This window comes from Crocodylus siamensis, chromosome 1 (genome assembly GCF_052110815.1).
Source record: "Crocodylus siamensis isolate JL-2025a chromosome 1, ASM5211081v1, whole genome shotgun sequence".
NCBI lineage: Eukaryota > Metazoa > Chordata > Crocodylia > Crocodylidae > Crocodylus > Crocodylus siamensis.
This window is the reverse complement of record NC_143395.1, coordinates 151,187,464-151,215,089: the sequence shown is the minus strand read 5'-3', so window position 1 is coordinate 151,215,089 and position 27,626 is coordinate 151,187,464. Positions and strand designations below refer to the sequence as shown.

Sequence of the window (27,626 nt, the reverse complement as noted above, 5' to 3'; positions counted from 1 at the left end):
TCTTTGATAGGTATAACTCTCAGATAAGCAGATTTTTTAGATAACCAGCACCGTCCTTACCCCACTCATGCCAGATAACAAAGCTTTTACTGTACTAGTTCAGTGGTGCTCCACCTTTTCACCCCATGGACTGGATGGACAGTGTCCTATCGGCCCATGGGCCAAATCCAACCATTGGTCCCCATCTGATGTCTGGGGTGGATGTGATGGGCACCGTTCAGCCACATGGAGAGGGATGAGAGGCAGCCAGTCCCAAGCTAGCCCTTCAGGGGAAAAGGGTGTTGCTCAGCCCCATGGGAAAAGGGGAGTGACCTTCCCTGCAGAGGGGTAAGGGGAGCAGTCCAGCTCTGACAGGCTATGCGGGGCTTGAGATTTGGGAATTGGGTGGGGTGGAGAGGGTGGCCATATTAATGGCAATTGCTTTTCTGCCACCAAATTTCCTAACATAGGAGGAGCCCCACAGGCCAGATGCTAAGACTGCAGGCTACATTTGGCCTGTGGGGTGGAACTTGCGCATCCGTGGACTTGTTAGTCTCTAAGGTGCTCCCCTGCCTGTCTTATGCCATATTCTTACTAAGCTCCATGGCAGAAATTGCACAAGGGAAGGGAAAAAACAATTCATGGAAAGTTTGCTAAATGCTCCAGTTTTCATACATCAACATAATTAAGAGTTTCTAAATAATGAGTAACTTGTTACTAAGATCCTGACCAGTGCTTATACATATAAAGTTCAAATAACTGCCTACTAGCAAATTGAGTATTAATTTATTACTAATTTATTTTATGCAACAGAGGATGGTGACATTTGCAATTAGAGTTTTCTTTGATTATGTAACATTTTTATATAGCAAGGTTGGCATCCTTGATTTCAAGCCTGGTGTCTTTATGTTTAAAAAAAAATAAAAATAGCCCCTCTGCGTGTGCCTATACATTCATTAATATGCTGTAATTACGGCACATTAAGCTTAGTACCTGTTACAACAGCTACTAAGCTTAATGTGCCATAATCAGCACTACTGCTCATTAGCACAGATGAACACTTTTTATGTGACACTTAATGCCCATTGGACTGATCTACTGCACATTAGTACAGTTTTTGCCAGCTGCCCTAAAGCACAGTCCAATGGGCTAATTAAGCATCTCATGTAGACGCACCTTCTCAGTGTGCTCTAAAAATAATTGTGACAGGTTGATCAAAGTTCATAGCATCGTGCATGAAAGTTTCAATTTCTTGTTGCATCAGTAAGAGCTTTCTTGATTAACACATTTTTGTTTATTTGACTGTAAAATTTATTAATGTTTACAAATGCTTTTCTCCATATGCCATCAACTAAACTGATCAAATATGCTGTGTAGTTATGTGCATTGCTGTCTGAAACAGTGCTTCATGACTTTGTTGTCATGCTTTTGTCATGCATACCAAGTTTCTGAAATCTTTCCATCACACTAGACTCACTGTTTTCATGTTTGCAGTTTCTAAAAAAATGCAGTCTTGTAGAAGAGATTTTGTTTCAAACTCTCCTTCCTTAGTTAAGGATCTGAATGTGAATAACATGACAGTTCTACAGTTCTTAGGTCTTCGATGCTGAAGACTGATAGTGGTTTTCAACATCTGTTGTTTTATCTGTAACACTGATGCTGCACAACATGCTGCCCCTTTTTCAAGGTGAATCTCCACTGAATAAGTTTTATAGTTCTGTTTAGCACTGACAGTTTCTCACTTGGTTCAAACTTGTTATAGCCATTCTTTCTATCTCCTTTTTTCTTCAGTGGCATTTTTTAGTTTCCTTTTCAGCAGCAAATCTTACTGACTAAATAGATTGCTACACATGCATATTGCATGCTTGCAACAGCTAACTAGTTATTTTTTATTGAGTGGTAGGTCCACTGCCTGGAATTGACATCAACACATCGCAGGGCTGGGCCTTTTTAAAAATGCATCCTATGTATTTTAGAACATAACGTAAGTGCCATACTAGGTCAGACCAATGGTCCATGTAGCCCAGTATCCTGTCTCTGAGAGTGGCAGAAGTAGATGCTATACAGGGAGAGCATTGAACCATATATATAGAGAGAGTGATCTATCCCCTATTCAATACCCATCTTGGCATCCACAGTTACTGGTTTAGTGATGCCAGAGGAAGCATCTCCAACCATTCTGTTCAATAGCCATTAATAGATCTATCATCCATGAATGTATTCAGTCCCTTTTTGAACATGGCTATGCTGTCTGCTACCACAAACTCCTGTGGCAATGAATTTGACAAGCTAACTACAGATCGCATAAAGATGTACTTTCTATGGCCACAGAGTTTCCTTTCACTATTATGTAGGGTTACGGGACTCTATCATTATCTTATAGCGGTACTTTTCTGGCCAGCAAACTGAACAAATTATCAGTGGACTAAGAAAATGTAGTCATAAAATTCAGTGTTTCCAGTGTTGCAATTTTATTTTTAGTTTATTTTTTGAATGAGAGTTTCCTTTGCCTCTTATATTGTTTTCCCAGTTAAGTTGTTTCAAAATGCAAATGTAATACAAAATGAAGTCACACGGTGAGGATTTTTGATGCCTGAATTTTACACTCAAACACCTGTACACAGCTTCAGCAAAGTCACATGGAGTTGCGGGGTTGTTCAGCCAGCTGTGAGGTTAGATTTTGGTTCTGAATACCACTTCTTGTTTTCTGTACTTTAAATGTGGGTCTACTGTGAAAGGCATCTATGTGCTTATGCCAGCTTCTTACACAGCATTTGTGCTCTCTGAGCCAGATATTCAGTTTAGTTCCCTTGACTTAAGTGGGGCTATACTGATTTATATCAGCTTGAGGACCTGGCTGTCTGTGGGTGTATTCAGTAATAGCAACTCACTTCACTGACCAAAAATCAGTTTTTGTTCCATTTTACTTGTTACCACTGCAGATACAACAGAGTTGTATGTAAGTGAGTTGGATTCTGTTCTGGCTCACACATCATCATCGGCAGCAGCAGTTTTGTTAAGAGTTGCACATGCAGAGTTACTTTTTCAATGACCTTTCAGAATGTAAGTATAACTAAAGATCAGTGGGAAGTGAGATAATGTGAGTCTTATAGGTATGAGTACAAGCCAAATGTTGCTTGTAAGATGTCTTCTGACTCTGTTTTTCCTAACTCCATCCTTTTTAATTGACATATGCTTGCGCTGCATTGAAAGAGAATTTGAGAGATTTATGCTTATGACTCCAAGAGTAAAAAATGTACATTTCAGATCATTTAATTTTCAACTTCTTTGTTTTCATGTTGTGACAATGGCTGTGTACACATGTTCAAATGATCTGGGAGAATCTTCTTCTTTTGTATGGCTTTAAGAGCAAGACCTACATGGGAGAATCACCCCAGGTTTGTTTTCATGATAGAAAAACTTACCGGTGGAGTCCTGAACAGGCATTTGACTGCTGAGCCCCTGAAGAACAGAGAGCTTGCAGTACTGATGCTGCACAACCAGAGGGCTCTTGTGCACACATTTTAATATACTCTATAAGCTCTGTCCATCTACCTGGAAACAGATGGCAGCAGTGCACAGGGAAGCCCTGATTGGCTGACCCAGACTGCTCAGGGTCAGCCTGTGTCTCCTTGCAGAATAATGTAGGGTTTTTGAAGGGGGCAGGTTCTACTCCCTACTGAGCTGGAGCAATAGGCTGTGTCCAGACAAGGGAGCACATGCTTGTTTCAGCATCTCAAAGGAGTTTGAGATGCCGGAAGAGGCATGCTAGGAATGAAAAAATGTTCCCTAAATTTGATAGTGGGAAATCCCTGTATAAAAAAAAACATGGGGGGGAAGCAGCACAAGGCACCCTAAAGCAGCTGGAGGCTGGTTGCTCCATAGAACGGTGCTAGCACCTGCCAGGGTATCTCTATGGCTGTCCTATGCCCCTGCTGCTCCAACATGCTGTCTAGCATGCTGGGGGAAATAGGAGCGCAGCAAGGCTGCAGCAGTGAATTGACCCAGGCACTGTCCCAGGTAAGTAAGGATCTGGGGGTGCTGTGTGGTTTCTGGCGTGGGGTTTTGGGCAGTGTTATGGGGTTTATTTAATAGATTTCATAGACATTAGGGCTGGATGGGACCTTGGAAGATCATTGAGTCCCGCCCCCTGCCCAAAGGGCAGGAAGTCAGCTGGGGTCAGAGGGTCCCAGCAAGATAAGCATCCAGTTTGCTCTTGAAGGTGTTCAGTGTAGGTGCTTGAACCACCTCTGATGGGAGGCTATTCCAGACCTTGGGGGCTTGGACAGTAAAGAAATTCTTCCTTATGTCCAGCCTGAAATGGTCTTGTAGTAGTTTATGACTGTTCGACCTCGTCATTCCTTGGGGTGCTCTGGTGAACAAACGTTCCCCCAGATACTGGTGGTCACCCCGATAAACTTATAGGTGGCCATCAGATCACCCCTGAGCCTGTGCTTTTCCAGGCTAAAGAGCCCCATGGCTCTCAGCCTGTCATCGTAAGATCTAGTTTCCTGACCTCTGATATGTGCGTGGCTCTTCTCTGGACTCTCTCAAGCTTCTCCACATCCTTTTTGAATTGTGGAGCCCAAAACTGGACGCAGTACTCCAGCTGTGGCCTCACCAAGGCCGAATACAAGGGGAGAATGATGTCCCAGGATTTGCTTGAGAAGCATCTATGGATGCAAGCCAGCATTTTGCTCGCTTTACTAGCCGCAGCATCACATTGCAGGCTCATGTTCATCTTGTGGTCAATGATGCCTCCCAAGTCTCTTTCTTCTGTGGTGCTAGCCAGCGTAGCACTGCAGAGCCTGTAAGGATGCTGCAGGTTTTTCTTCCCAAGGTGGAGAACCTTGCATTTTTCAGTGTTAAACACCATCAGGTTCTCGTCTGCCCATTTGCTGAGCCTGTCCAGGTCAGCCTGGATCACCCACCTGTCTTCTGGTATGGATGCTTTGCCCCAAAGTTTGGTGTCATCGGCGAACTTGGCCAGTCCACTTCTGACTCCCAATGTCCACATCATTAATGAAGATGTTGAACAATATGGGTCCAAGGACAGAGCCTTGGGGGACCCCCAAGGCTGGTCACAGGACACCATGATGAGTGACTTCCATCAATTACTACCCTCTGGGTTCGACCATTTATGGGGGGATTAGAAGGGAACTACCACATGCCCATCCCATGTGGCGCATAACCCCTGGGCACTGGCAGTAGCAGCCAGCCAAGCTGTCACGGCATTCATGACTCGCTGAAGGCACAGCCCCATGGCCATGCCATACTGTGCCATCTGACTTGGAGTCTGCACATGGTGAATGCAACTGGCCCGGCCCACCCTGCTAGCATGTGCCTTTGTACAGGAGCAACAGGTGGTGGTAGGAGCTGTGCGCCTTTGGACAGGACCAGGATGGAAGCAGGGCAAGCCAGGCCAGGCCAGGTCAGGATGGCTCCATTTGCCATGTGCAGACCCTGGGCCAGGTGGTGCTGCGCCACTGCAGGGCTGTGCCTGCAATGGGCCATGAATGCCACGACTTCCCAGCTGACCGCTGCTGCCAGCATCTGGGGGCTGTGCACTGGAGGAGGGGAGGGGCAGGTGTGTGGCTGCCCCCCCCAAGCCTCCCCCACAAACTACACAACCACAACCCCCCCAGGAACTCCATACACCCCCAGACCCTCCCACATAACTCACATCCGCACACAACCCACACACCCCACATCCTCCTATACCTACACCCCCACACACTCACCCATGAACCCCCTCCACACAAACACACACCCAAGAACCCCACCCCCACACTCCTTCCTACCTCCCTCCTGCAAACCCCACATCCCACCCCATATCTCACACCCTGGGTGCCCAGCTACCAGACACGAACCTGCTGGCAGGAGCTGTGACTGCAGGGGCAGCTGTCCCCACATCTTGGCTAGTGAAGGGGTCAGGGCCAGCTCTGATTTTTTTTCTATGATAAAAAAAAAAAAGTAAACACCACAGCATATAGGTATTTAGAATTTATTTGATGATGATGATGATGACAGAGGCACTGGTAGGCTTCCAAATTGCTTTAAATGTATTAATAAAACATTGCCCAACTGATATCTCTCTCTCTCTCTCTCTGTATATATATATATAGTGCCATTTCATTTTAATCATGGAAGAACATGGATATTTTGGTATTTTAATGAGTGATTTTGGGGATTTTTTTATCAAAGGATTTGAAATTTTTAAACCAGGACCACCAGGATCTTTGCTAGTGAAGCAAGTGGCAGGACTCAGGCAGAGGAGCCTGCCCAGGGCTGGCACTGGGGACCCAGCTGGAGGGCCAGTGAGGTGGCAGACCTCCTGGCCATTTCAGGCCAGGAAAACATGCTTTGACAGTTTAAAGCATTCCACCACAATGAGCACATCTTCCAGGCAATAGCTGGCCAGATGTCAGGGCAAGGGAGCAGTGCTGCACAAAGGCCAACTGTGCAGCCACCGCCCACTGGCAGCTGGCCAAGAGGTGCAGACAGCTCTGCTACAGGGCCCATGCCACAGCCCAGGTTGCTGTGTGGTCCCCATCCAGGTCTGGCAGGCATGCAGATGTGTGGCTGCAGGTCCAAGGGGAAGATGCTGTCCCAGCTGGCAGCAGGACACAGCCAGGCAGCATCCCTTGCTGCCAGGCTGCTGCAGTGGGTAGAGGGTACAGGGGCTACTCTAGCAGTCCAGCTGGCACAGGGGCCAGTGTCCCCATATATCAACTGGCTGGGCCTCGGAAGCTCCTGAGAGCAATATCTGCCATGGGGTTAGGGGTGAAAGCATAGTACCCTGGGATGCTGGAGGACTAAACTGTAGCTTCTCTCAGAAGGGAATACATATAGACACTTATTCTCCCAGGAGAGTTTCTCCTAGGAGGAATGTAACCTTTGTTGTACCTGGGTAGTTTTTTCTCTGGGAGTGGCCACTGCTGTGGGAGAAAACTCCTGAACAGCTGTACACTCATGGTTTCTACTAGAGGAGCAGCAACTCTCCCAGGAGAAGCTGAATGTCTGTATGAAAACTCTTTGGCCCCTCAGAGTAGTAAAAAAATATATATTTTTACACAAATGATTTTGGTTTATGATTGATTATACTAGTATTGTATTCTTATACAAGTATTCTTGTTATGTTCTTTGGAAGATAAGCACACAGTACATGGTGCTTTTTCATAGTTTTTCAGCACTCCAGTGAAGCAAAGCAGCTATAAATCTGGCCAAGTATCTCATTAAGATGTCTGTTTTGGCTGCATGGCCTTACAGGACTGATGTACAACAGTCAGAGCAGACCAGTACAACAACTGTGATGTTAAAATTTAAAATGTTTTGTTTTTTATATTTGCAAAATTTATACTGTGTAACAGATTCACTGGTGGTTACATTGACTGATTTCAGTGGACCTATGTCAGGGCTGACTTAGTTACTTTGCCTATAGTCTGTAAGCCTCTTCCCCTTATTCAGTGGTAAGTAAAAGCCTGGGGAGTTTAGTCAAATAAATAGGTAAATACATATGCAGACTATGGCATTTTCTCAACTCATAGGCTGGCAAAAGTGAGAGTATTTGGTTTGGAAGCTTGTTGGTTTAAAACCAGGCGGCTGTCCAGTTCCTTAATTTCTGCCAGGAGTCCCAAAGCATTACACAATTACATGATTTCACTTCATATTGATTTACTTCAGTTTAAAAAAAAAATCCTCTAAGGATATTTAAGTGGGTCACATGACAATTTGCTGAAATTGGATTTGTTTTAAATTTATGGAAGATGCATCTTTATTGTGTGTAGTTAGCTATTACAAAGGAGGCATGAGGGGGAGAAAATTCTTTAAAGATGCAAATCACTTCTGCACTGAATTTTCAAATGGAATGGTTTTGTTGCCTTAGTACCCATTACCTAGTATTTGAAAAAGAATGTTAACAGACACTGTTTCCATTTCATTTAAAACAATAACAACCAAAAAAACATAATATCCCCTAGCATGTTAATATTTTAACTTATATCGCTAAATTTGGCTACTCCTGGACCTTTTGTTTTTCTTATATAGGCACAAAATCTCTAACAGAAAGCCAGGGTCTATTCCCCTTTTCCATGAGTTTGTTGGCTGCCAGCTTCTCTGACAGTAGCAGCAGTAATGCATGGGTGACTCTGACAGTAACAGATCTTAGTATCCTGAATGTCCTCCTGAAAGCACTCTGCCATTTCATCTGGTATAGAAGGGATCTTGAGAGAGAAGAAAGTGATAGTCCTGTTCTCTCCATTAATGCCAAGGTTCCTGAAAGTGAGCACTCCTGATTTTTCCCATCTTTGTTGGTAGTACAGATATGTGGCTGACATGCTGCCCTCTGGCATTAATGAAGTTAATAAGAGATTTGATGATTTCTTGGGTCTCTGTCTCAAACAGGAGAAAGAAAATAAGCATATAGGAAGAAGTCATGCCTAAATTCTCTTCATTCTCTGAAGCCAAGGAACAGTCCTCCTCTTTAGACTCCCTAGTGCGTGATAGACAATAATTGGGGAAGCTGGCTTTTAAAAACACATGACCTTCAGGAATGTGAAGTTCATCTTAAAAATCGATCCCGAAGGTTTCTAATCTTCCAAGATAGCATAAAACAGTAGCATCTCAGGGATGGTGCCTTGTCCCAAGTATCTTTCTTCCTTGCAATTGATTTTGATTAAAAAGAGAAAGCATCATGGTCCTTCTCAGTTCTCCACTTCTAAATAATTCACTTGCTAGGGTCCAAGGGAGAATAAGCATGTGTTCTTCTAGAACTGAGTTCACAATACTTCCTCCCCTGCCCTTTACATTGCCCTCAGGGTAACTTCCAAGATGTCAGGTCTGCTCCCAGCAGCCCTTCATAGCATCAGATGAAGTAAGCGATTGCATGTGAGAGCTTAAGCAAGTATGATTTAATCTTTGAGGTACAATTCTACCTTGTATTCTGCCTGACTTCAGACTAACATGGCTAACTAACTCTCTCTACTGAGTTGAAATAGAGCAAGGTTCAAACATCCAAAGCTAAGCACATGAGAAAGGTTCAGGTCAGCCACCAACCTGAAGACTATTGTCTTTCTTTAATATGTTTCCAGCAATATCAACAAGCCATGCCATAACATTTGTGGCTCTTTATGCCGCTGACATAAAGAACCATAAACTGTGGTTCTTTATGCCACAGTTTTAAATGCCAGATGTTTCAGCAATGGAAGCACTTGCTCCAGTAGAAGTTTTGCTATTAATGGTAATGAAGCAATCATTTCATTTGGTCTCCCTGGTCCCATCTTCTACAGGCCTCCAAAACTGCCTCACATTCTTTGGGACAGTTCTAAATACAGTAATTAAAGAGTCATTAGACTGCCCAACTGTGGAAAAAATAATATTTCAAAATAATATTTAATTGAGTGAGAAACTAATTGAAATAACAAAGGTAATGTTTGGGTTTTTTCTGAGACTGGCAAAGAGTGTAATATAAAAAGGAGTTATTCTATCTTTATGTGTATTTACAGCCTGGAAATAAGATGTACATGGTTCTTTCCTTGCGGTTATTGCTCTGAACCATTCTGTGTACTAAAAAAGTACCTGGTGTGAGCAGCTGTGCTTCAGTAACACATAGTGGATAAAGAATAACTCTTTATAGGTCTTATGTATAATTTGTCTGTCTGTAGGTAAATCTGAACACTTTAAACTCTTTCAAAAGCATGAGGATGGTTGTGAATTATCCATATTCCAGATCATCAAACCCAGTGAGCATTAAGGATTGTAAGAAACTTAATATTGCCCATGTATGCCAACTCATTTTTAAAATAGTGGTAACTGTGTTGCTTTAAGTTGTGGGGTTTTACATACAAAAGTGGCCAAGAAAAGCTTTTTATTTAGTTTGAACAGTGCAAAACAGCACCCACCAGCCAAAAAAAAAAAACTTCAGTAAATCAATTTTGATTAAATCTTTAAGAAAACATAACATCTGCCAGACAAAAAATGTTTTTAAGTTTTAGCCTGTGGAAATAGAGTGGCTTATTATAAACTCCACAGTGGAAAAACTGAAAGTCCTTTCACTGTTGCATCAGAGCAGAGGGGTGTGTGTGTGTGTGTGTGTGTGTGTGTGTGTGTGTGTGTGTGTGTGTAACGATAACATATATGTTGTGTGTCTTCTGTGTGTACCCAGGGAATTTAATTTTGGGTGGTGGTCCAGAGAAGTACCATATAAGCAGATTATCTCCCTTCCTTCCTTTTTTCTTCCTTCCCCTGCCAATGAGCTCACTCCATATGGGTATGATGCATCTAAAAATATTAGAAAATCATCTTTCTCTTCAAAGAAAACAAAATGCATCCCAACAGTGGATCATTCTGAAGAGAGCGAGACACTTAATTTTAAAACCAATGTAACCTCCCACTTGATGCCTTTTAGAAAATAAAGCGCAAGTGAAAAGTGTACTGTGAGGAGTCAATTTATATGTAGACATGCAGTTATATGTATAAACCCCCATGCTGCACATTATAGCACATAATTAGCACTGTGCTGTACAGGGGTGAAGCAGCATGCTTTTTAATGAACAGGGAACAGCTAGCTTGTCAAATAATATTTTTCTCAAAAATAGGACTTTTGAAGAGGCTCTTGGACTGGGAAATTTAAGAAAGATAATGAAAATAACTATAGTGTCTCAAGATTTTTTATCTGTGAAACATTATTTTAATGATTTTGAGTGAAAGACTTACTGACGACACTTAGCAAATAACAATTTGACCTTTGCCAGGCAAACATTGAGACTTGGCTAGGATGCTTGCTTTCTCCAAGCAGTGCTATTTTTACATGGCCAAAGAAGTAGAAGCCAGGCAAGAAAATAGTTTGTGTATACTTAATTGTTGTGTGCTGGCTACCTTAATACTTTGTAAAGATATATTTTGTAACAGCTTGCAGCAAGAAATTGTGAAAGGTTTGCCTTCAATAAAAGTGGAAAAACTGTGGTCAGTGGCAGTGGCTAGGTATCTCTTATGACCTTTACTTCTGGATGGATTCTTATATTTTACAATAAATTTACTTGCATGCTTTTCTAGACTTTGTGAATAATGCTGACTGCTGCAGAAGAAAAACTGATGCTCTGATGAAGGTTAGGGAGCAACTGAATAAGAGTATCAAGGTGTTGCAGAGCACTTAGGTGCCCTGCTCCTTTTAAAGAGGAGAAACTGCTAGGAAAGATCCCTAGCAGTGAGCGAGAAGCCCCAGCTGCTGGTTGCCAGGGCAACCAGAGTTAGCTGGTGACTCATACCTGCCAGCGGTCAGCTGACAGGAAAGGGCAGGGCCTGGTTCACATTTAAGCCCCAGGGCTGAGGCCAGGCTGGCAGTTCCCCGCCCAGCGAGAAGACCCAGCGAGGGGGGGGCAGCGAGACGGGGCTGCAGAGAGCCCAGGGTGGACAAGGGGGCCAGAGTAGAATAAGGCCCAGACCAAACTATGTGAGTACCATCTGGCTCGGGCTGTGGTGTAGGGGAGCAAAGGAGCCGCAGATAGTGCCCCCTTTGCATCAGGGCAGTAAAACAGGCAGCCTCCCGCTTAATTAACATATTCTAATTAATTAACAACAATGCATGGCAGGTGAGAAGGTGGGTGGTTGGCCCATGACAGGTGTGTGGGGTCACCAGTAGACGGACCCCGAAGAGGTACACCTGTCACACAAGGTTATTAAGCTTTACATTCCCTAGGCACAGCTACATGAGGCACTGACTGTGCAGTAGTCTGATACTACTGTGTAGCATCGTGTGGCAAAAACCATGCCAAGATACTACCGCACAGTATTATTAGGCTACTGCACGGTAGCATCATCTAAAAGGCATTCACTGGGACTACTGTGCAGTAACTTGGGTTACTGTGCATTTATTTAGTACTTGTATAAGCAAGCCAAATAAACCATAGCTATTTTCATTTTTTTCTTGTATAAGCAAGCACTAAATAAATGCCCAGTAACCAGCGCGCAGTAGCAACATAGCTAGACACACCCCCTGTCTAGCTATTTTTATCCACCATTAGCAACCTGCAGTGCAGCAAGGCAGCATTTTTAAATACCCAAGCCTTTGGTTACAGTAGGGCTTTCTCCGTAAGTGCATGATCTGACTGACACCCCTCATTTTTCACATCCTGGTTCTCATATGACTTTTTGACATTGCTTTATACTTTGTTTGTCTCTCCTGTCTGCCCACTTTATGTAGGTTAGGCCAGCAATTACCAAGAAACCGTAGTGCTTCAGTCCTTATACAAATGTAGAGTTAGGCCTAATCTATTTCAGTAAGCATATGGTGCTGGGGTTGAAATCCTTCTGTATAGGAGCAGGTTTCTGATTTTTTCTACAGAGGCACCAGATAGCCTCCACTTGAAAGAAAAACGGTGGTTCCTCCAATAATTTAAGATTCATCTCATTTAAGCAAACACATTTTCATCTCTTCATTGCCATTTTGGTGCTGTTCTTGCTTTGACTGGGGAGTTGTTCACTCATTGTGCTAAATGGTGGAACTGAAAATATACCAGTAACCCATTCAGTCTCAGGATTCCCTTGTGGCTTCAGGCATGTGTCTAGATAGGTAAAGGAAAAAGTGGTAAAAGACAATGAGAAACCATAATGAAGACAATTTCAGAAAGCCCCTTTATGTCAGACTGCCATCCTGACAAGTGACAAGCTCGCTGGCATGCACTATTTGTCAGCATTAAACTGGACACCTGTGTAACAATATCAGTGTCTCACCACCATAGGAAAAGAAAAGATGCACCTTTCACAGAGGTGCACCAGCAACATGCATAATGACAATAGCTGCCTTCTAATGGGCATCACTCCAGAGGATGATAATGGTTCTGCTCTTTCTTAGCAGGGAGGTCCCAGAGGGTAGTGATGGATGAGTGTTTGTCATCCCTTTGGGACCTTTTCTGTGGGGTCCTCCAGAGCATTATCTTACTGCCCCTTCTGTGCAATGTGTATATGAAGCTAATGACACCCAGCTCTTATATCTCCTTCTTTTCGGACCCTGGCCCTGCAGTCTCAGTTCTTTCCCAGTGGCTGCAGTTGGAACTGGATGCAGGTGAACCAACTGCAGCTGACGAGACAGAAGTGATGGTCGGGGGACAGGCCTTGTGACTTGGAGGGAAAGGGCTAGGAGTGTCTTTCACCATCTCCACCTGGTGAGAAGCCTGCGACCTTTTCTTTCAGATTCTGATCCAGCCATAATCATCCATGCCTTTGTAACCTCAAGGCTGGTTTACTGCAGTGTATTCTTCTTAGGGCTGCTCTTGAAGACTATCCAGAAGCTAGTGCAGAAATAGAAATCATCATAGGAAAGTAGGGCTGGAAGGGACCTCTCTAGGTCATCTAGACCAGCTCCCTGTCTGAGGCAGGATCATCCCTATCCAAATCATCTTATACAAATCCAGAATCTAAGCTTTTAGTAAAACTACCATCAACCTTGACAGGCATGAGTCACCAGGAACACATAACTCCAGTGCTCCAGAGTCTGAACTGGCTCCCAATAGCTTACCAGGCACATTTAATTACCATCAGTACACAGTCTGCTTGTCAAAAAACATAAGGAAGGCTGTTCTTTGCAATTACTCCTCAGCTCTGGAACACCATCCCTCTTGAGGCCCACTACGACTAAATATAGACATTGGATTTATGGCACATTATAACCTGCCTAACATCTGACTCCCCAGGTACCGCCCACTATTTACCAGCTACATTCATTCCCCTCCTCCCCACAACCTGTCTCTCACCCACTGACTCCTCAGTTTACATCTTCACTGACTGCTTTTCTTGCATGCATACCAGCCTCTGGCTTCTTTACAATTCATTTCGTCCAGGAACAGCACAGACCAACTCGGATGCTTCCTCAGCCTGACAAAGGGTATTTGTACCCAAAAGCTTGCAAAGAAGAATTTTTCCAACTATTTGAGTTGGTCTACTAAAAGATATCCTACTTGGGTAGGCATTCACTAAATAAAACTAGGGTGAGATATAGTTTGGGTGGCAGGGGTGTGGAGAAGCTTTTTTTTTACCTTGTTATTCTAGTTCTGTTTTAAACTGTTTTGGTCCTCTTGTCACTGAAGTTATTCTGTTTTCTTATTGTAAGCTACCCTCAGCCTTTGCTGGGAAGGATGGCATATACATTGAATAAATAAACAAATTAATCATAATGTTCAGAATCATTCACTAGATGGGTTACCATAATGCAGTGTCTTATCTATCCTTTCAGAAACCTTAATAGAGAAAAGAGTTAACCCTTCAGTGTTAAAAATGTATATAGTTTTTTGATGTTTGCACTTAAAACTTCCCACACTGTGATAAGCTCATAGCAGCTCAGTTGGTATTTTGCACTATGTTCCTTGTGATAGCACTATTTTTTACCATAAAATGGATTATACTTTTAAAATCTGGTAAGGTTGTGTGTCATCAGTCTCTGCATAAGAGATGATACTTTGAGTAGTGAACCAAAAGTCTTTTATTAAGACTCCTTTATATATTCTTTTGCATAATCAACTGTATAAGAATCAGTAGTGTAATGTGGGGTGGGTGAGCGAGTCATGTACCCTGGAAGCTGCCTTAAAGTGTCCTTCTCCAGAAAGACAGAGAGGTGGAGTGCCTCACCTCGCTGTTACTCACCACAGCTTACTTTGCTATTGTGTGCCTGCTGCCTTGCCTCACTCTGCTGGCACTTTTCAGCTCTAGGAAGCAGTAACTTAGGTGTGGACAATAAGCATCACAGAGCATAGTGTTCAGGGGATTGTGGTTTTGTGGAGCAGGAGTGCAGTTTGCTGCTGGGTGGAGGTGGAGAGAACTGACCCCCATTTTTTACTGCAGAATTCAGCTCTTTTTGTTGCTCACTGGACATGGGCTTTGGCAGAAAAAAAATGGGGTGAAAGCTTCCCCCCAACCTTCTGGCAGCAGCAAACTCTGCCGCCAGTTTAGAGAACTAAGATCCGCAACACACCTTGCACTCCATGAACAAGCCTAAGAAGGTAGGAGAGGATGGGGGAAGAGTAAAGAGTAAACAGGTTGTGTTTTTTCCATGCTATAGCCCTGATGAGAATACAGCAATAGAAGGCAGCATTTTGCATTCAGAACTGAAAAGTAGGTCTTGAGTGTATTATCTGTCTTTGCTTTTATTGTAGGTATCTCAGTTGTCTTGGATTGAGAAAAAAGTAGCTGCAGCTCTTTTTGGAACTCCACCAACTTCAACAGTAGAGGAAGCCTTGCAGAATTTCTTAAAGGTAGATCCTATCCAAGAGTTTTCTTGAACAGTTGTTTTTCAAATGATCTCTGTAACTGTTTTGAAGAGATTTGCTCAACAAATGATGTTTGACAGTTATACATTCAAGGCTTCTCTAAATACTACAAATTCCTGTAATAGAAGATTTTCCTTCTTTTTTTCAAAATTAAATGACACAGGATGACCAATCTCACTTATTCCCTATTCTCTTTTAACTAAACTACAACATCTTGCTAGATTAGTTGCTATCAGACTGAATGTCACATCTGTAGTGCAAAAGTAGTAATGATTCCAAGTTTTAATCTTTTTTTTGGGGGGGGGGGGGGGGAGAATAGCATATGTGGGGAAAACGTTGATGTTCTTCAAGTGGAAAAATCAGAGACCTTGCCCCTTTTAGCATCCAACTGTAACCTGAGAATAGAAAGTTTAGATGCTCTAAGGGGGCAATGTCTCGATTAGTACAATCCTATTCTACCCCACACGAGTCCCTGAAAATCCATTAAGATAAAAGGCAGGTAGGTGACCCTCTTCCTTCAGCCACTTTTTGTGACTTAGTCTTAGGGCTACTTTTTTCTCAATCCAAGACTAGGGCTAAAATGAATAGGTGTTATAATAGGTGTTATAAGAGTAGATGCATTAATTGTTTTTCAGGTACTTGAGCAGGGTGAAACAGCCAAAGCGTTTACCTGCCTGATGTAAGCAAGTTGCTTTGGCTTGAATCCTGTTCCACCTATTAGAAGTTAAAGTGGCACTAAAGTGTGTGACACTGTTTCACCCTGCTCAAGTACCTGAAAAACAATTAATGCATCTACTTTTATAACACCTATTCATTTTAGCCCTAGTCTTGGATTGAGAGAAAAGTAGCCCTAAGACTAAGTCACGAAAAGTGGCAAGGAAGAGGGTCACCTACCTGCCTTTTACGTTAATGGATTTTCAGGGACTCAAGTGGAGTAGAATAGGATTGTACTAAGATAATTAATAAGTGGAATTGATCCTGGTTCTAAAATAAGCACTTAAAATGCAATTGTGTTAATTGTACAGTTTCAAGAAAAGTGTATGCATGGATTTTCTTGTTATTCAACTTAATTCAAAGGTATAGATGTTTATCAACATGAACATTGTGGACAGTTGAACAGTTTCTCACATTTTTCTACAGTATCAGGCTTGCCTTTTCATGTCCCTCCTCTGTTTAAAAATAGATTTTTTTTAAATCTTCTGTTGTATAACAATTATTTATCTTGTTACGGCTTGATTTGAAAGCCCACTGAAGTCATTAGAAAGACTCCCATTGACTTTAGTGGGCTTTGGCACAGGGTCTCTGTCATTGATGCTGTAAAGTAGATCTTCTGCACCAAAATTATTTTTCTCATTTTAGGCTGATGATACATACTTTGCCACCAAAAGCAGCAACTCATGGGGCATAAGTATATCATCATCAGTAAATTCTTAGTTCCTGTGTTGTGGTTATTGACTGAAATAGCCCGTTGCTTAAGAGAAATTTTGTAAAATGTACAATCATCATTCTAATTTGCATGTCTTGTGTATGTTTAAAAAGGGTGAATATTTTTTATTTATATTTCAGGAACATGTATTAAAAATATTCTGTTGACCATAAGTCATTAAGGGATAAGAGGATTATTAATTAAAGCATAATTCATTATAATCTCTCATCTCATGATAAAATAAGGGAATACAGTTGACTTTGTACCTAGAATGACAAACTTTTTGGTGGTGTGCAGGATTTTAAGGGAGATAGGATCAGTGACTTGAGAAGAATCTCAAAGTACTACTTTTTTCCAGATTTTGCGTATTAACCATCATAATTTCAGGCATATATGTGTTAAGCAAGTCTTAAGAATAATGAAGCATACAGTTGGAGATGATTTAGACAGCAAAAAAACCCCCAGCCTAGTCTTTGAGGAAGCGTTGTGCATTATTGAAAACTGTATGTTGACCACATAAGTCTTATTGTGCTATTTTTTTGTCTCTCTTGTTTCCTGTATTTCATTACCCAGGCTGAAGAAATGCATCCTGGATATTCCAAATATAATTATGTCTATTTGGCAAAGGTAGTTAAAATGATTTGCTTGTTAAAAAAACAATTCATATATTCTTTTGTTAGTTTGGCAGCTGTCTATAATTACTTTAACACTTCTTTTTTCCTTCTTAGTGCTACAACAAACTTGGCCAGAAAAGCAATGCACTGAAGTACTGTGATTCTGCACTGTCAGTTTTATCAGTTACCAATGAGGTGGGTTCTAAAAGTGCTAAAACTTTTCTAGTGTAACTACTGCACTCATTAATGTTGTATCAAAGTAATAAAGTACAGTAATAAAGCTATATCATTTAGCCTTTTAACAGTGGAACCTTCTTTCTCTCTCTCACCTTCACTTGAGCTGTTCTAATAGATGTCTGTCTAACAGCTCTGGATATCTATCCCACAATTTATATTTCTGCTCTTGAAAGCCTAATATTCTACAATTACTTTTTAAGGCCACCAGTACACAGGGACCAGTAGCATAGGACATTGTTTCAGTTTGCCTTCATTTTCTTCAGGCACACTGCCATTAACCTGATACAATTTGAACTAGATTAGCATTGATTGGTTACAGCAGTGAATGCAACATGTTCTTCAGCCATTTGAAAGTCTTGAAATGGTTTATTTCGTTTTATGTAGAACAGGCAGTACTGCTAGGATTAGCATTCACTCTCTGATCTCCCATGGAAACAAGTTTCATAATTACTGATCTACAGCTGAAAATATTCTGATGTTCTAGAGTGTCAAAAGACAATCATGCATTTTGTCAGTTGAGGACCCCGCTTTTAGCACAGGTTATGTGCTAAGGAGAAGAAAGAGAGAGAAGTAGTCCAACTGGCATTATTCCATTCAGTTCTTTGAAGTGCAGGAGAAAGACATTAACATAGAACTATAATTTGATTGACAAGTATAGAATGTACAGTATTAACATGTTCCGACACTGTCTTGGGTGGGCCTTAATATCAACCCAGCTTGGTATATCACAATAGTTAACTAGGCAAGCGTTGCTTAAGTGTGATATCATCTTGTGTTATTATTGGTACAGATATGAACATGAATAATCTTAGTGTGGTGTTCTTTTTTTTTACTTTGTTGCAATATGCTTTCTGTTTTCCTTTTTTTTTACTGATATTAAAAGTCTGCTATCAATTAGTGATAATTTTTTTGCAGCACTTTGTTGTAGAAAAAATAAAAAATAGTAATTTAAGGGGAACCATTTGTAACTGAACCAGTGTGTAAGCATGGATAGTTCTGTATGCTTGTACAAGCTTTCCTGAATAGATTTATGTTTTCCTTCAAATACACCCTAATGCTGTCCAAATGGGGTTGCAGTTAATCAGTTCAGACACTATGCAGTAATTACATACCAAGACAGAACACCTGGTTATGGTGGACACTACATGCCCTACACATAGCAAAACAAAAGGATCTGTTCTCTTCATTGTGTGCATGCTTGAAGACGTCTTGAGATACCATAGACTCTGTTCAGTGTTAAAAAAAAAAAACTTCTGTTAAACAGTCTATTAGTTCTCCATCATCATCAGGTTTTCTGGTGTTTAAAAATGCTAACTGGATGCAGATGAATAGTGATAATCAGAACTGTGGAGGTTTATATAAGATTAAGCAATGAGCATTCAAACGCCCCTGTTCAACTAAACAATGTAACAATTTGCCCCTTTCTGCTGTGGCTGATTGTATAGATTTTACAGTGTTTTTGGACCAGAATTATTGTTTGCTTGACTTGGCCTCTTATGTATGATATATTTTGGATTAGATTTAGAAGAAATCCAGGGAAGAAAAGGCATTGGGGTAATAGTGAGTAATGCAGTAAAACCAATCTGTATGATGAAAAACAAGCAAAGAGCAAATATAATGTAGAGATTTGGAATGTGAATTGTGCCAGTTGTGCTGATGCTAAATTTCAGCACTAGTCACATCTGAATCAGAATATTGTGTACTGAACTGATTATTGTATTAGAGGAAGACTGTTACCAAAATTGGAAAAATATGTTGGAAAAACTACTGAAATGTTATGGGTTTGGAGTTTAGGGTAGGAAGAATGATTAATCAGTTAAGGGAGAGAAGAGACTGTTCTAAGACTGAGGAGACTCATGGAAAGAAAATGGTAAATGGATACCAGGGAAGTGTGTAAAGTAGCAACAGATTTGAAAATACATAGCTCACAGATTGAAGCATAAGAAATAGGTCAGACAGCTATAAGAAGCAAGTCTGTAGATTGCTTCATCTTATAGTCATGCACAGTCTCAAGGTTATCATCTGACACATCGCTTTGGATACTGTCACAGTCATGCTAGAAATCTGTCAGTCTTTCCAACTGTAATCATACACAGCATCTCAAATGATTAAAAATGTCTCTTCTGGTAGGAATTCCTTGATTATAATGTGTTTAAAGTACTGTTGCTGATTGAGGTACATGTGTACATCAACAAATATTTTCAGAAACTCAATTATCAATAATAGACTAAATAATAAAGTCCTTGGCCTGGTTGGTTTTAAGGAACAAGAAATAAAGAATATGTCATGGTACAATTAGCCGTTCTGCACAAACCCAAGAAGAGAAACATAGTTAGTGATGGCTTCATCCTTCAGAACTGGTGCTTAGCATCTTTGGCTCAGGCTATATTATATTCATAATGTTGATCCTAGAAAACAAAAGGTTTAATCAACAAAGTTCTTTGACCTTAGTGTTAACTTATTCTTAGATACCTTCTCTGCTTTCCCAGCTACAGGATGTATTTCTTCCTGTGGCGAAGCTGCAGGAGAAGGTGTTGATGGGAGCAGCTCCCCCATGAACAGGAGGAAAAAAATCATCAATTGCAGATTATAAATAAGTCTCCAAACAGAACAGCTAAAAATTCTCAAGTGAAATGACAAACTTCTTAAAGAAGTCTCCAAGTATTTGAGTTGGTCTAATAAAAGATACCAGATTTACACGAAGAAACTTGTCTGCCAGTGCCTGTGTCCCTAGACTGGAGTGGGCGATTATTTCAGGCAAGGGTCACTTATCCAGTTTTGGCAAGCTGTTGAGGGCTGCATGGGTAGCCCCGCCCCTTGACAGGTACCCCGCCCCTGTTCATGATCTTGGGACTAATGTGCCAATGTCTTGGGACCAATGTCCCAGGGTCTGCACTGGTGGTGCCCAGAGCAGGGCATAGGCTGGCAGGGGTCTGTGGAGCCAGGCTGGGCTGCACCAGCAGGGAAAGCGGGGAGCTGCTCCGGCTCCATAGAGCCCCTGCCAGCTGGGCCCCCTATACTCCTGCCACCCTGCTCTGGGCCCTGCTGGCGCTGGCCCCAGGACATGGGTGCAGGCTCTGTGCACCCACACCCACTCACTCCCAGTGCCCCCCCAGCCCCATGGTACAGGTGGGTGACAGCACACAGCCTCAACCCCCTGCTCGCTGGCAGGGAAGGAGCTGGTGCAGAGTGCAGGGAAAAGTGGCCCCTTGCCTGCCCCATGGCCGGCGCTCCCTGCTGCAGCTACTCGTAGCCTCCACAGGGCTGTCCTGAGCAGGCACAGGCAGCCACAGGTGGGCTGCAAGCAGCTGCGGCACAGTGTGAGGGAGGGGCCACCTTTCCCCGTGCTCAGCACCAGCTTGTAACCCACCCCTGCTGCCAGCCTGGGCCCCATGCTGACTCCGGGCCCGCCCCCTGCTTGCCATGCTGGGCTGTGTTTGCTGCTACTGCCTGCCCAGAGCTCATGCACTGGACAGCACAGAGGCGGCAGTGGCCCTGCCCTAAATCAACACTGGTACAACCTATACCCCTGAAACTTCTTAAAGATAATTCCTATAAATCAGCTTGGCAGCTCTTAAATAAACAACCTCCACAGTAGCATGCATATTTTTTTTTTACATAAAGGAATGCAGGAGTCACAATACAGATTCGATTTGGAAGATTAAACTGATGCCACAGAACTATATTGGAGTCCTTTCTTTTTTTCACCATACTGAACTGAAGGCTTTGAGTCATGATCATCCCTTGATCATAAATCTTCTCATATTGTAAAGCACTGTTTAGCACTTTTGAGGTGCATAAGATATTAAATTGTCCTGCTTGCCTCTGGTTGCTGTCCAGGTGGATAAGCTTAAGGTCCTGGGAAACATTTGTCTCAAGAAAATATTTTTTTTATGTTCAAGGCTATGTGTGACCCATTGTTGAGTATATAATGGCTACTCTGTCTACTAGTCATTGCAGTCCCATTTCTAAAACTCATTACTTTATAATGGAATTTTGAGAGACCTCAAATATGAAAAGCATTACATTAAATTCTGTTCAAACTAGATATGGTGGAATAACATGATAAAAAATTTTGTGAATTTTTGAGAGAAAAAGTGTTGTAATTTGAAGTGAAAATATGAGCACGTATTTGAAATGTAAAAACAGCAAAGGGCTAAGTTTTTACAGTTCCAGCCTGAAAACACTGATTCCTTGTTTTCAGCAAAGAATCTTACATGCTCTCAGGAGTGACACTTGTAGCAAGAAACCCTAAAAAAAAGACTTTATCATGACTAAGAGAAAAAAAAAGCAAAATAGAAGGAAAAACCTGAGTTTTTATCTCCTGCATCTGAGCCTCTGGGAACATGACACACTTACCTCCTGGGAGTGCTAAACTTACTGTTAGGAAAAAGGATAATAAAGGGGGAAATAGTGAATTTCTTTGAAAAAACTGAGCAGTTCCAATAATCCAAGGCTTTTTAGAAAAATAAATAGGAAGAATAAGGGTTATTAAAAAAATAAAGAGAAAATATTAGGCTTAGAAGACCTGAAAAAAAAGCAAAGTAGGAGTTGTTTAAGTGTAGTGGGGATATAGCAGCGTCTTATTGAAAATTCAGACAATAGCTGTATTGAACTGGCATTAAGATTGAGACTATATTACAGCATTGTGTTGATGGTAAAAAATTACAACTGTTAAAAGCACTGGGAATTCAGAGCTAAAGGTAAACAGTTAAAAAATACAAACATTTAAAAAGTTTTAGCAATGTACAGTAAATGTCTTGGTAACCTTCGTAAGTTAGCAGGGACCATGAGTCTTGCATGGATTCTTTTAAGGGCTAGAGTGGCTCTTGCAGATTTTATAAAGTCTATAAGGAGGCAAATATGCACCCAGAAACAAGCATTAATATTGTGGGATTTGGGGAAAGGGGGCAGAAAAGTCAGAGTAGTCAGCTGAGAAACCTAGAGATCAGCAGGATCCCTGAACAGAGACAAAAATGCAGCAGTTGGAAGGAATGTAGATATAAGGGGTTTTTTATATGTATGTATAAGTCACCACACTATCCCTAATGTGGTCCACTCTCATCTTGAATACTGTGTGCAGTTCTGCTTCCCACATCTCAAAAAGGAGGTGGTAGAACTAGAAAAGGCACAGAGCAGGGCAACCAAAATGATCAGGAGTACTGAGCAGTTGCTATACAAAGAGAGACAAAAAAGAAGAAGAGGTCTCTTCAGTCTGGAAAGGAGAAAAAGCTAAGCGGGGATGTGATAGACATCTATGCAGTCATGAAGGGTGTAGACCAAGTGAACAGGGAACTGTTGTTCACCAACTCCCAGAATACTAGAACTAGGAGGCACCCACTGAGATTAGTAGGTGACAGGTTTAAAACTAGAGAAAGTACTTTTTAATGCAATGTGTAGTTAACTTGTAGGAACATGTAGTTAAGAGGAGGTAGTAGAGGCAGATAGCATAGCCAAATTCAACAAGGGACTAGACATTTGTGGATGATAGATCTATTAATAGCTGTTAAACAGAACAGTTGGAGATGTTTTCTCTGGCATCTCTAAACCAGTAATGGTGGGTGCCAGGAAAGGTAATGGTTAGGGGAGAGATCACTCTAGATGTATCTGATTCATTGCTCTCTCTCTAGCATCCACTTCTGGCACTGTCACAGATAGGATATGGGTTCAATAGGCCATTCATCTCACCCAGTGTGGTACTTATTATGTTCCTAATGATAGGTTCATATTTTGAATATTTTCACTGCAAAGAAAAGGGCTAAAAACATTGGGTCAGATCCCATTCACCTATTAGGTGTCTAAATACCATTTAAGCATCTATATATGATCCTATTTTACCCTGCTTAAGTCCCAGAAAAACCATTACTGCATCTACTTTTGTTACATGCCTTCACCTTAGCCCTAACAATAAGTCACACAGAGCAGCAAGGAGGACCCACCCACCTTTTGATTTATGGATTTTTCAAGCACTTGAACAGGGTGTAATAGAATTGATGCCTAACAGGTAGAACAAGATATGGCTTATCATTCATGTGCATGTGTGTGTATTAGAGCCCTGAACTCCATCCTTGATGGATTTTACGACCCAGCTAGACAAAGCCTTGGCTGGAATGATATAGATAGGGGTGGATGGTTCTGCTTTGAGCCAGGGGTCCCTTCCTGAGTTTCTTTCTTTCCTGAGGTCCCTTCCAACCCTAATTTTTCTATGATTTTATGATTTTAATTAATGGTGTGATGGGCTCTGATCCCAAAAAATCATGGGCCCTGCTATGCCACATGTGCATGCTAAGATGCTTGATATTGGGATCAGATCTCAGTTGTGCCCTTTCTACTTGCCAGTATAGGTGGAGCTCTGGATCATAATTTCAGACTCCAGCTGCACTGACAGGTTCAAAGCAACATGCCCACAACCCTGCATGTCAGGCTGCAGGTGCTTAGTTTTGAATTTGCTGTGTTATGTGGAGTTGATTGAGTCCCCCAGCTTAGCACTTAAATAGCTGTGTGCCCACATCCTCCCATGTGGGGCTGCCACCATATGGCTTTGAATCTGCTGTGTGTGAGGGGAGCCAGCTGACTTCTCTCACTATCAACACTTGTGTTATTCATGCCATAACTGTAATGTCTGCCAGGGACCTTAGAAAGAGAGTGAGTGCAAATAAGAATTGCAGACTTTAGTCATTTGTCTTCCTTTGAAAGTGTGTTGTGCCACAACAGGTCATTTTGATGTTTGTAACTCTTTGGCTAGCATCTTCCAAAACATGTCTTTTCCCATCTCAAAACTGGATCTATTTACTAGACTTTGCAAGGTCAAATACTCTGCTGTATCTAATTTGAAGTCCCTTTGCTAGGCAATAAATCTAATTTGAGGTCTAGGCTAGGATATTTTTAAGGTAAGACATGGCAGAGAATAATTAAAACAAGATTACAATACTACAAAATTTTGAATAGAAATTTTATTCATTTAGGGACCACAGGAGAATCAGATTTATGGGTAAAAGTAAGTCTCTTGGTAAGTCCTGTTAAGGCTGCCTCTTCTCAATAACTTGTTGTGGGAAGGAGCTAAAAGTCCTGGTAAACCACCACCATCAAGAATATCAACATTTGTACAGAAACAAGAAAGGGGCATAGTTGGGTATTTTTCTGAAGAAATTACTTGTAAAGTAGAACTCTGTGAATAATGTCAGTCAACCTGAAACGAAAATGTGCAGTTTTCTTACTGAAACTTCACCCACCCTAAACTTATTTCAGGTTGAAAAAGTAATTTATGCATCAGTTCATGTATAAATTCAGATTGCAACATAAGCTAGGGGTTGGAGTGGGGAGGAAGCTAGTTTTATTTTGTGGAAGGTTGGTGCTTAGCTGTCACAAGTTCAGGATGTGTTGACTACCTGTACCTAGGTTGCCACACTGTGGCCTTCTTCAGGCAGGCTTGTGTTCCCTGAACAGTGCCTCAGCCAGCCCCAGTATTAAACAGCATCTTTTCCAGGCTGGTTTTTGTTCCCTTGAACAGTCCCTCAGCAATAGAGTCTTTAAACAAGCATAGCAAATTTACAAAACCTTGACACTGGGAAATGTCCCCCTTGGTTCTTATCTTCACAGCTGTCTTGTCTTCCATGCAGTTCAGCGCACCATTGCTTCTTCTGTGTTTGCACTCTCTGGGCACAGATGAGCGCAGTAGTACAGTACATGGTGCTGCAAACACGTTTGCAGCACCACATTCTGCACAGTATGGTGTTCTGGGCACTGCTTGAGGGTGGGGCGTGTTCTGCAGGTTTTTGTTGGGTTTTTTTTGACTCCTGGATATCCAGCATGCACTGCTGAAAAACAGCACGCTGTCTGGAGCTGTGCTGTGGCTGCCAGCCAGGCTTCACCCAGCAGGATCACTGTGGCTGCAGCCCCAGGAGGCCCCCAGGACCCCAGGTAAGACTGCTGGGGTCAGCCCAGTGCTGGCCGAAGCCTCCCCCTACCACCCCCGAGGTAACTTGCTGCACACCAAAGTGCGTGTGGCACAGGCATTCCCTAGGGACAAGTAGCTGCCTTGCAAGGTGCACTGCTGCTGCTTGTCCCTGGGGAACCAAATGTCCATGCACGTCTGGACGTGCCCTCTGTGCCTCTGCTTTCTAGGGTTTTTAGCACCAGCAAGCCACTCCCTTATTAGCCGCCTTTTGACAGCTGTAGCTCCTCAGCCAGGCTGGCAGATTCCTATTAAGAGGGCAGGCCACCCTTTTATATTACCATATTAAAATGTAACCAAATGGTGGTGAGATTTGGTTTTTGAGGTTAGACACAGAACAATAAGGATATTAAAATTTATGTAATTTAACTGGGAGAAACTGAGTTTAAGTCTTTTGTAGAAGACATAACTATGCAACACAAACCATAAAGATAGTTGAAATGTCTGTTTTTGTGACATTTTGAAAAAGTATTTTTGCATATAAAGTGCACTTAGAGCATGAGGAGTTGCCAAAAGTCTCATACTTAATTTTTCAGCCTTGGTGGTATTAATTTTGAGAAGCTTGAGAAATCATGGCATATTTCCACAGGAAGAACATGAGAGAATGTAAAACACCCTATCTTGTGGCGTGCAGCAATTTCATAACATGTTGCAAGTGGGGGACTTGATTGATTGAAATATCTTAAAGGGAAAACAATATTATGAAATTATATATTAGTTAATGGCTGTTTGAGTCAGGCACATTATTTATGAAATGGTATCAAGAAACTGAGGACAAGCAGTACTTAGTTTATAGTTAGTACTAGGCTGTTCTGAGCCTTTCTGGATAGAGTGGGATATCCCATAAGTGAAAAGGCTGTGTTCTGTTACCAGCCTCTCCTTTACAAGAGTTCTTAGAAACAATCACATTTTTATTCCTGTTTTTAATAGCAGAGAAAGATGCAGAACAATTGCCCAGCCTTTGGCCTGGAGTAATGTGCAGTTTTCTTTTTTTTCTTTAAACAAAAAGGTTGGCCAATGTATTTCCTTTCCTTTATTGCCTGTTCTGAAGAGAAGAGGTATTTATGTATGACTGTACTGAAGACCTATTTTAAAATGATGTAATTTGTAGAGTGAATAAAAGAATATTGTGTAACTTTGACATACTGATCAGAAATATACCAGAGCCTGGGACATCATTGCTTTTGGCTGAGAAATGTGAGACTAGGATTAAATAGAATTAAATCTTCCTTTTTGAAACTGTTGAAAACAATGTCTGGACACTTATGTCTTAGCTTAGTCCTGAAAATTATTTCTAAGTTCCATAGAACCGTCATAACTAGATAAACATATGTGTATTCATTCTGAACCAAATCATGGCAATCTCTTGATGCAAAGATTGTATGTTTTCGAAATCTTCTTTTAAGAGCCTTGGACCTGACACTCTAAGAGAGGTTAATTGAGATGGAATTTAAGGGGCATTGAATTTGTTGTGACATTTCTTCCCATTACTGAGAATACTCTGGCAGGAGTGCGCAGGCTGCACAACGCACGCTTTTCAAGGCTCTGAGAAATGAATAGGTAGATAGTTTAGCCTATGGTTGCCAGTGACAACATATTCTGGAGGGAGAAGCTCTGGCAGTGGAGGAGGTCCCAGGGATTACAACCACCCCACACTTACCTCAGGTGGAAGAAGCAGCACTGCTGGAGCCTGAAGCACCTTGCCGTCTTTCCTCAGTGAATGCTCTGTGCAGATTGGTAGTCAGGGAGCTCAGAGCAGTACTTCCAGCCCTGAATGAAGGAAGGGACTGTAGCTGATTCACAGTTAGTTAATTGAGTGAATTGATTTAAGTTGCTTTACTGTTGAAGGCTGTTAGCCAGTTGATGGAAGGAGCTGAACCCTGAATGAACAGCGGACCAAATAGCTGACCCACTGATTGGCTTCTATCGAATCAATTAAAAGGGCCTAACCAGGACCCCAGTGGCGTAGAAAAGACTGCTATACTTGTAACCAGGGGTCATGCCCGAGTAGAAGAATTTGGATAATATCTAGGGTGTGGTAAGGGAGGCAGAGTGCCACAAAGAAATTCTTCCAACGGGCCCAGACTTATCAGCCAGCATAACCAGCTCCCACCTCAGAAAAAGATCAAAAACATGGTAGGCGAGAAAGGCAACACAGG

General features: G+C 41.9%; 1 protein-coding gene across 3 annotated transcripts in view; it reads left to right on the top strand.

Moving 5' to 3' along the window:
* Positions 1 to 27,626, top strand: part of RMDN2 (regulator of microtubule dynamics 2) — a 70,160-nt gene that overhangs the window by 39,348 nt on the left and 3,186 nt on the right. For all 3 annotated transcript variants that reach the window (XM_090045453.1, XM_090045460.1, XM_090045470.1), the window contains exons 8-10: positions 15,123 to 15,221; positions 17,236 to 17,289; positions 17,391 to 17,471. In XM_090045453.1, the coding sequence (XP_089901579.1) occupies positions 15,123 to 15,221; positions 17,236 to 17,289; positions 17,391 to 17,471 (234 nt within the window). The remainder of the gene's footprint in view (positions 1 to 15,122; positions 15,222 to 17,235; positions 17,290 to 17,390; positions 17,472 to 27,626) is intronic.